Below are 10,969 nucleotides of genomic sequence, written 5' to 3' on the forward strand. Positions count from 1 at the left end.
TATATATATATATATATATATATATATATATATATATATATATATATATATATATATATATATATATATATATATATATATATATATATATGGTCACATACTCTTTTTCTATCTTTTTCAATTATTTACGCTTTTAATTATAATGAATTAGGAACTTATAGCAGCAAGGACAGTATTGTTTAGTCGATTTTTTTACCACCTTTACTTTTTTCCCGACATCAAATTAATTTCAAAACCGGGCCTCTGAAATGAATTTAGCAAAATGATAGCAACGCGTTATCACGCAAAACGGTATTTATCGTACGGTAAATATTTATCGTGAATAAAAACAAAGGTTTGTTTTTTAAGAGCCGATTTATTTACGATACCACTAGCAACAAAAAGAGCAGCCAAGATACTTAAAAATGTCTGCGACGAAAAAATGTCAAAGTTCAGTAAATTACGTTCACCAAAATGCCATACTATGTGAAACAATAAAAAAGGAACAAAAAAATGAAAAAATTTACACTAACTTTAGCGTGAGCAAAGGTTCAAAATATTACTAAACTGTAGTAATGTTTCTATACTTTTAAAATAGTAGTTCATTAATACTTATTCAAAATACGACAAATACTATTTTTTTAATTTTGTTGTCAAAAATACTATCTATAACGACTAAATAATATTGAATATCCATTTGAGATAACTTTTTGCTAGTCATGACTAAAACTAGTTTAAAAAAAAATTTGATTTTATTACCAATTGAGATGTGAGTTTTATACTGATTAAAAAATGAATAAAACGAAGTCTGAAAATAAAAAAAAAAGGCTCTAAACTGTTCATAATGCTTTAACAAAAAATTTTAGTCAATGTATGTACTTAATACATAAATGTGCATATATATATATATATATATATATATATATATATATATATATATATATATATATATATATATATATATATATATATATATATATATATATATATATATATATATATATATACAGATGTATGTATGTATGCATGTAAATATTACATTTCTTACAAATATTAGAAATAATGTTTTACATAATATAGTTTTCTGGTTCAATTTAGTTTATGCATTAACTGGAAAACCAAATTCTACTCATGACTTAGAAAATAAAGAAGTTGATAGTAAGTCCTTTTTGTTTCACTTTATCACATATATTTAAGTATATTGCAGAAGATGAAAAGAACTTTTAAAATACATACATGCATACAGATATACATACATGCATACATACATACATACATACATACATACATACATACATACATACATACATACATACATACATACATACATACATACATACATACATACATACATACATACATACATACATACATACATACATACATATAACCTATACTAGCCAGCAAACATTGTTTTAGTGGATTTGCAGTGGACCTATAATGGCATTTTTTAGCGGTTCATTGGAGTTTTGATCATCTTTTACTTAGTGGACCAATAGTAGTCCACTAAGTAACATTAGCATTCCAACATGTTAATAGTGGCTAGTCATTGGCTAGCCACATTTGGCGATCACCACTTAAGGTCTATCACTTAAGTAATTGATGAACAAAACTACAATGCTTTACTCAAAAAGCCTATATAGGTTCACTGAAATTCCACTATAGAATGTTTGCTGGGTAACAATTATTGTATACCGTTTGTGATAAAAAATGCATCTTACCACCTCTTTGTGTTCAATGTTGACAAAATTAGGAGCGCTTTAATATTTAACAGAAAATACAAGTAACAACTTTTATATTAGTGGTTACCATGTCCTTGGATAATAATATATATACATATACATAAAACAACTATTGAAAGGGACATTAGCATTATTGGGGACTTTTTTGTGTACCCGTTAATTTTTTGTCCTAGTGAGCATTGTTTTTTTGTAAAAAAAATGTCCCTGTAATCAACTTTTATAGAGAGCTAAAAGTACATCAACCATCAAATAGCCGGACTCACAAGGAAGTGTTGCTATATCAATTGAGGGTTTGGTTAGGGTCAGCACTAAGGTCAGGCTAAGAGTTAGGGTTATGGCAAGGTTTAAATATCTTTATATTACTGTAATTAATCATTTCTGTAAACAGATGGAAAGAAAAAAAAGAAATATAATATATAATAAATAAAAATAACAAAAATAAATTTAAAAAATATATTTTTATAATAAAATAATAAATTTAAATATGTATAAATAAAAATAGAAATAAAATAGCTATTCAAAAAACTATATAAATATGATAAAATAGTAAAGAAAAAAATGTCACGGGCATATAAAAAACACTTTGTCCCTGTAAACGTCGACTAGGAGTATATATATATATATATATATATATATATATATATATATATATATATATATATATATATATATATATATATATATATATATATATATATATATATATATTATTATGATTACAAAATATTTAAATATATTCTTCTGTTCAGGAAAAATATGTTATTGATTTTTAGGTCCTGTTTGCATTATGAATTTTTGTCTGATAAAAAATTAATTCCAAAAGTAATACAAAATAGAATTAGAAATATTATTACAGTTTAAAGTTGAATTCATAAAATTGGTTGAGGATCTAGATAAAACGCTTTATGTGGTATTTTTCCTAAAAAAAAAGGCTTTATGTGATATTTTTCCTAATGTAAAATAAATTCTTTTAAAAAATAATGACATTAATAGGTAGTCTAAAAAATTTAAATCTTAAGGGTTCCCATTTAGATGCCAAACATGCAATTGTTTAAATATTGCAAAAAGAAATGTATCTATTACTTTAAATCATAAGCATTTATACTATTTAATATATTTAAAATCAGTTATATCTAACTCAACAAAATTTGCATAAGGATTATATAATTAATTACACAAAAGATTCTAAGATTTGTATTGCAGACAGATATTAAACAAAAACAACAAAATCAAACATTTACAATTTATACTTATTTATTGGATGATTTAATCATTTTCAATTGGTTTTCACTAAGCAATTTTTAACACCATTTTTTAACAATTTTTTTAATTTTTATTTTGGTAAAGTTAGTTCATATTTTTATGATTTGATATTAACTAAAGTATTAAAAAGGTACCAGATCACTTTACAAACTTCCTTTGAATTTAAAAGTGGGTTTCAGCTGTAACAGTTTAACTTTAGTATATTGTAATTATCATATTTCAGTATTTCTTTTAGTGATATTAGACAGTTAATAAAGAATGCTTATAGGTATAAAAGATATTAACACGTTTTTGTAAAATATTAAACAATCAAAAGTTAATCTAAAGGTGAAATTTTGAATGTTTGAATAGATGATCAGGTTTAAAATGTTAAAAGTATTCAAGCTTTACAACTTCTAAAAGTTATTTATAGTTTTAAGTAACCAGGAAATGACAATTTTAAATTTGACTGTATTTTTTCTGCTTCTGTTTTTTGCAAAGCAAAGGGAATCCAATATTAAATACAATTTTCTATCACTTTTAAGTTAGAAAACACTATAAGCATTTAATTTAGATAAACTATTTTATTTTTAAAATATTAATTAAAGTCTTCTTGTCTTGGTATTTGGTCTTGTGCCAGATGCGAAGATTATGATAATTTTATTGATGTAAATTGATGACTAATTTAGTTGCTGAATAATCCTTATTAGAGTAGTGATATTTGTGGTGAAACCGGACATAGTGATGAAACTGAACATATGTGGTGAAACCGGACATATGTGTTGAAACTGGACATATGTGGTGAAACCAGACATATATGGTGAAACCGGACATATGTGATGAAACTGGACATACGTAGCGAAACTTGACATATGTGATGAACCTGGAAATTTGAAATTTTTATTAGACTTGTGTTGTATAATAATTTCAATAACGTAATAAATAGTTTTAGTTAATTGGTATTTGACATTTTTCATTGTAACATTTTCATGTAAATTAAAATAGATTTTATAAATATTAATTACAATTGATAATTTTTCAAAATGGATTTTGAAGGTAGGCTTTTATTAGGTAATTAACTGTATTCAATTAATTTGAAAAAATCCTGACCCAAATAAAACCAAAAAAATGTTTAATCCAGTCTATGCAAAATAGATTTATGCTACAGCTTAAACTGTCTAATAAATTAGAAAAATTTTTATAATCAAAATGACTTTAAAAAATTCTATGATTTTGATTATTTTAAATTTAGGAGTGTTTAGAGAAGACTGTAGAAGTGTTAGGAGAAGGCTGTAAATGTGTCAGGAAAAGGTTGTAGCAAGTAGAGAAAAGTAAAAGTATTGCCATACACCCTAAACTTCTTAGATAAAATAATAGAATAATTGACTTTAGCGCCAGAAATCATGATTAATAGAATGTTTATTGAGTAAAGTGGTGCTAAATGATAGCGCATAAACGAATAGTCAGAAGATTCAGACCTGATTTCAAAACTAATAAATTATCTGATGTTTAAGTATATGTCTAGGGCATGCATGTGGCTATTAAAGTTATTTTGAATCAAAGGATCGTAGCAATCAGCCTTGAGGTCCGAAAACGAAATAGCCAAGTTTAAATTAGTATTACTAACAGTCATAAGGTCTAATGAGTTTTGTTAAGATCAAAGGATAAAAAATTACTCTGGAGACTATATTTGTATAAGATGAGTGATAGATCTATCTTAATAAAATTAAGATCATCATAAACAATAATTTTATTCGATCTAATTTTGTTTAATCTACTGAAACTATTGTGTGATAAAAATGTTTCTTTAATGTTTAATATTTTTGGTACTATAGTCATAGTTTAAACTATTAACTTGAATCAAAAATTGATAATTTTCGGAACCTTAAGGTATGAGGTTGCCTCATTTCTGCTAATTGTTCCAATGTTATAACAAAAGGTTTCTTATGTTATCTTGACAATTCACATTAAAATTACTAACAGGAACATCATCTATGCTTAGCACGGCACTGTTAATACTCTGATGTTTTATAGCTGTTAATGAAATCAACTTCTCTGAGAGGAACCATAGTTGTAGGAAACTTTACTACCAGTTGATCTCAAAGGTGTTAAGTTGAGTTTTGAGCTATACCTTCATTACAAAATGAGGGTACAGGAGCATAAACAGTTATGAGAACAAAAACAGTCTAATTTGATAACACATTCATCATAAAAATAAATTTTCATCATGACTGAGATAAATTTCAAATTCTTTAATTAAATCAATAAAGCCAGAAGTAAAAGGTTTCCTTCCCTAACATCATTTTCCTAATGCATTGTTTTTTCATATATTCAATATGTCATTTTTTTGCTGTTGTATATTACTTGTGCCTATCTAAACAGTCATTGCTCTTTTACTAAGAGAGAAAGGAAATAGGAAAAAAAGTTAAACCATGTTTGTTGCGGCTTTCTATTTGTTGTTAAAGACTTAAAAAAGTGACATTTTTGGTTCTGAAAAAAAAGCTTAAATAAATAGCTTTGTCATAGTGACTTTTGAAAGGTTAGTTAGTTGATTAAATTAAATTAGTGGTGGTAAAAATTTATTTGGTTGTGGTAAGTTAATTTGGTGTTAGGTAAGTTAATTTGGTTTTGGGAAAGTTTATTTGTAACAGAAAAGTTTGCTTTGGGTAAAATATATATCTATTGGTAGGAAATTTTTAAATTTTAAAGATAGGTTATTCTTACTGGATAAAAAAGGTTGTTTTAAAATTAATTTGATGTAAAAAACAATTATACTTAAATTATAACTTTTTTTTTATCTTTAGGTCATTTTTTAAACATAATCAAACAAACTAATCAGACTCCTCCTCAGAAATTCGATTATCCACAAACTGAAGCTCAAGAAATTGGATGGTGCACAAAACCTTTAGTATGTTTAAATTTTTTTAGTATTTATTTAAATTCATTAGACATTTCTAACTTTTTGTTCCAAGATATGAAATAGTTGAAAGTTTTAATTTAGCATTTTTATTTTTTACAGGAAAAAGATTTTATTATTATTTATTTAAGTTGCAGAGAATTTCAGGATGCTTCTAAATATACAAATGAATTTGAAATTGTTTTAGTTTTTCAAAAAGTTTTATTTAATTAAAAAAATACTATTTCTTTCTTCACTTATATTTGTGGAGACACTTAGTTAAGTAAAGCAATCAATTATAACAATTAAAAAAAAAAAATATCAATAATAACAATTAAAAAAAAACTATTTTTGATGAACTTGTTGAGAGGTTCAGGTAAAGTTGTCATTTGATTGACACTTTTTGGTGCCTTTTACATATCGATTTTATGTGTTTTGACTTTTTGCACTAATACCTTTCACTATTTTGACATAATACTTTCCTGAATGAAATTTCTGAATACCGTCTGCATCAAAGATTCGCTATTTTGACATAATATCTTCCATTCATCTGGATGGAAGATTCACTATTTTGACATAATATATTACCTCCATCCGAATGGAAGGTTCACTATTTTGATATGACTTCTTTTATCCATACTGATGGAAGATTCACTATTTTGACATATCTTCCAACCATCCAGATGAAAGATTCACTATATTGACATAATCTCTTTCATCCATCTGAATGGAAGGTATATATCAAAAAAGTGAAGAGTTGAACTTTGATTTTTTCATTGTTGTTAAACAATTTCAATTGTCATTTAGCGCTACAGCTACAAATTGCGTGTTACTTGCCTTAGTCATCAGAGAAATTAATTTCATCAAAGTTCCATAATTGACATGAAGTGGTTTCATTAATACCTGCTTTTTGGAGTTCTCTTTGCAATGTATTGAAATACCTTGCTACTATTTCTTGTGTACAAGAAGTTGCTCTGAGTAATTAAATATTACTAGTTTCTCTGATTCTTAACTTATGAGTCCAACAGTTAATGAAAGGCTTGTACCAATCTCTGATGTAGCCAAACAGATAAGATTGTCAACGATGTTGCCAATAGTTGGTTGCCTTTGTTTGATTCGAGTTGTTGCAAAAATCTTGTTTTTGAACCACAGCCAATTGTTTTAACTGCTCTGTGGACATGCTGGTAAAGAGTTACTACTGGTATGTTGAATGATTGAGCATAATCAATATTTTTTTGTAACATAATCAAAAAAAATTTGTTCAATAATTGAAAAAAAAGAATAAATATTGTCATAACTATGTTATTATATTAAGATTTAAAACATATATGTAAGCTTTGTTAAAAAACTTTTTGAATGGAAAGCAATAATATGACATATGAAAAATAACATTATTTAGAGCACTTATTTTTGAGCAAGTGGCTATGAGAACAAATCCTGTCACATACCCCAACTCGTTTCCAGGAAATAACATGTGACTTTTTTCAGAAGCACAGTTTTTAATAAGACTTGATAATTAAGTTTTGTGTTTCGAGATTATGGGTTTGAGAAAGATAAAAGTCTTTCTTTTTTAGTTCTCCAAAAATTCTTGTCGAATTTTTACTTTGTTAAACAAATTATGATCCTTTTGCAGAAAAGTTAGCACTTATTTAATATTAGTTTTTAGACTTTATTTGTGTATAAGACCATGGCCACCACATTCTAAATCAAGGCCCTATGCTGGGCCCGACTGCGGGTGCTTTTTTTTTGGAAAAAATGTTTTTCTTTGACAGATAAAATAAGGAAGTTAATAATTAACACTTATAATTAAAACAATTAAAATAACTTAATGATAAAATAAAGTTAAAGAAAAGTTTTCAAGATTTATTTGAAAAAGAATACATTTAATAGCATGATTTCGATTTGCTTACCAGTTTGCTAAATGATCTTTCTGCTGATGATACAGTTACTAGAATTGTACAAAACATTTTAATTGCCAGACAGATGTTGGTAAAAATGCCTTGAAGTTGTTTGTTATAAATTGAATTCAAAAGACTAAGAGGAGAATTTTCAATACCAAAAACTGTTTTGTAAATACTTTTCAGATGAATTATTTCGCTAATTAAGTCTTCTGACAGATCTTTCTTGTATGCATTTACAAGTTTGGCCGCTTTTAAATTTTGGTCTACATCTTTGTATTTCTGCAAATTCAAAATGGGTGAGAATAAATCACATATTGGATTGGCTTCATATGCTCAAACCATTAATTATAAAATCCAACACTGGGTAAACTACAGAAGTTTTGAAATCTTGATCTGGTTCAGTAAAAGAATTTCTTTTTGTAGGAAATTGAGCTTGTATTCCAATAACTTCTGCAACAACTTTTGCTTCTTGAACAATACTTTCCTATGAGTAATGTATGTGAGTTATCTCCTTCACTAAATCTTGGATAAATGCTGTTTTAACATCAAGGGATATTCCTTTGCTTTGTATGACGACGTTCTTATTGTAGATAGTTGCTAGTATTTTGTGCCAAAAACTAGTCATAATTAGACCAAATATTTATAAGTTGTGAAGTATTTTTTCAAGCCTTTAGCTATGTTTTGTGCTAAAGGTGTTAGTTTTAAAACATTTCTCTGGAGAAGGACATCTAACACAGCGAGTACGCCAGGATAATGTTTGGAAATTTGTCGAATGGCTTGAATTCTTTCACTCCACCTTGTTTCTGAAAGACTTTGAAGAGATTTTTTCAACACGTCCCATTGAGCAGAACTCTGAGAGAACAAGCAGTAGAAGCTTTCTATGCTTCCAAAAAAGGTTATTACATCAGGATTAAATTTTGCTGGGTTGGGTCCTACATGGTTTAATGAATGGGCTCCACATAGAGAGAATAAGGCAAATTGTTTTTTTTTTTCAATGCTTAACACCATAGAATAGTTCGTAGAACTTTGTCTGAACATAACTTGATGAATTCATTTTAAGAGTACCTAGACAAATTATGTGGTTTTTCCTTCATACTTTTCGATTCTAACTGACTTTGTTGCACTTTAGCAAGATGTTGCTGTGTCACTTCATCATAATTTCCAATCAATTTTAAGATTCCTAAGAAATCCTCATTATGAACATTCCCAATTGTTGTATTCTCTTTTTGAAATGCTAAACCTCTAGATGATAAAAGTAATGTGACATCTGTAATCCTTTTCAGGATTGCTTTCCACTTATTTCTCTCACATTGTATTTGGAGTTGTAATTGTTTGTCTATTCCCTTTCCTTTTATTGACTCCGAAAGGAATTCTCAAGCAAATATTTTTTTCGATGTTCATCACTAATTTCATGATTAGGCAAAACATTATACAACTTTTACCATGGTGTCTTTTTTGGGGAAAATACTTTACGGGTTGAACTGCTCAAATTGTAGTGATTTTGATTACAAAAAATACGGCATGGTAGGCAATAAAATTTTTCTTTTGTTAAACTCCATTCTAACCATTCTCTTGGAAAACGTGTTCGTTCATCTTTTATTTTTGTAAACAACAAAGATTTCATAAAACTTTCCTCTTTTGGCATTTTTCAAATATCTGCCTAACTTCCCCAAAACTGTAAGATGTTATTATACATTGGCGCTGTCCATATGAAATCAGTTTGGGCCATGTACCAGGGTCATCAAGAATTATTTCAGTGTTTTTGATTGCATTAGAATCAGAAGTATCATCTGCATTTAATTCTTTTTCTCTTTAAGACTTATCTCTTGTGTCCTGTCAATCAGAAGCAGTGGATCTATGCGCATTCCTTTGTCTGATTTTTCACCTATTGAATCTATTTCAAAATGATCTTCAGCTCTGACATCAATGCTACAGTTATGCTTTCTGCAATTCTCAATTTTACCATTAAAAGAATCTATGTTTCCATTTCAGAAAAAAATGGTTATTGATTAACTACCAAGAGATTCTTTTGATCTTATCTGATTTTTAACTTTTCTCTTTTGAGCTCCGGATTTAAATTGTAATTTGAGTTTGACATCGTGTTTGAATAACTTGACAATCTAAAAAAAATAATTTTCCTTTTGAGACATCATTTAAATCCTGAACAACAAATGTATCTTTTAAAGAAGTAAAGGTTTAGTTTTGGAACATCAGAATCATAATATTTTTAAATGATATATATGTCTGAACTCAAATAATTTCAGAATAAATTATTTTCCTTTTTTAGTTTATTGATTTGATAATAAAGTTCAACTAATGTAAAATGATTAACCTGAAAGATTGTGGACTCAATTATGCTAACCAATCTATTAACGAAGAAAAAACTTATATGAGAAAAAATCGGTAATTAATTTACACAACGGTTCGCATAATAGTTTTAAGACCCGAAGGTAAAGAGGGCCTTAGTGGAGCCGGTGGCTCCACTAGGGCCCTCTTTACCTTCGGGCCCCAGTGCTACAGTACCGCCACACACCCCTCCTTGTGGGGGCCATGTATAAGACAAAAAGTAATCCTCACTTTACTGTTATATCCAGTTTCATTATTTTTGTTCGCCTCTAATGCACAAAGATAACTGTCTTAAATATCGTTATAAACTGAATTTATTTTGTGTATTTGTATTTTTAATACTCTAGTTTTTATATTAGTCTTATAGTTTTTATTAATACACGTTCATGTATTTTTATCGTTTATGTAGATAGAGCCTTTGCTTTCTGATTACAATCTTCATCATCCTAAAAAACATACTGAAATAACCAAGTTTATGGATGCGTATTGGAGACAAAAAGAACAGTCTACCGATCACACTTGAGTTTCTTAAAGTGGAAAATTTTTTTATACTTATGTTTTTTTTTTTGTTTTAACAGTTTTTTGTTTTGTTTTTTTTGTTAACTTTTATAATTGCTTAAAAATATTTTATCACTAGTTTCTTTTTTGTAATTTCCAAAAAAAAAAAGATTATGAAATCTTATTTTAAGAAACAAAGATATTTAATAACATTATTATTAGTTAGATATAGTTTTTTAAATTTGAAAGTTAAAGCTGAACATTTAGCTCGTAAGTATAGCAACGTATTTTTTGTAAAGAGAAAATAATTTATATAAATAATTATAATATATTATTAATTACATATAATTGTATCGAAGTTATTC

The 10,969-nt window shown here is 27.2% G+C and overlaps 1 protein-coding gene across 1 annotated transcript; it reads left to right on the plus strand.

The window, feature by feature from the left end:
* Positions 1 to 338: 338 nt before the first annotated feature.
* Positions 339 to 10,742, plus strand: LOC136082129 (protein FAM183B-like). Its single transcript, XM_065800687.1, has 4 exons — positions 339 to 528; positions 1,078 to 1,137; positions 5,768 to 5,871; positions 10,516 to 10,742. Exons 1-4 carry the CDS (start codon positions 405 to 407, stop codon positions 10,627 to 10,629), a joined length of 402 nt encoding a protein of 133 aa, XP_065656759.1. The 5' UTR covers positions 339 to 404; the 3' UTR covers positions 10,630 to 10,742.
* The last annotated feature ends 227 nt before the right edge of the window (positions 10,743 to 10,969 follow it).

Source organism: Hydra vulgaris, chromosome 07 (genome assembly GCF_038396675.1).
Source record: "Hydra vulgaris chromosome 07, alternate assembly HydraT2T_AEP".
NCBI classification, from domain to species: Eukaryota; Metazoa; Cnidaria; class Hydrozoa; order Anthoathecata; family Hydridae; genus Hydra; species Hydra vulgaris.

Excerpts from the sequence above, each read along its gene's own strand:
- LOC136082129 (XM_065800687.1), top strand. The coding sequence starts at position 405 with ATGTCTGCGACGAAAAAATGTCAAAGTTCAGTAAATTACGTTCACCAA. Across the intron at positions 1,138-5,767 it reads AGAAAATAAAGAAGTTGATA|GTCATTTTTTAAACATAATC; the intron begins GTAAGTCCTTTT and ends TTTTATCTTTAG. Across the intron at positions 5,872-10,515 it reads GATGGTGCACAAAACCTTTA|ATAGAGCCTTTGCTTTCTGA; the intron begins GTATGTTTAAAT and ends TCGTTTATGTAG.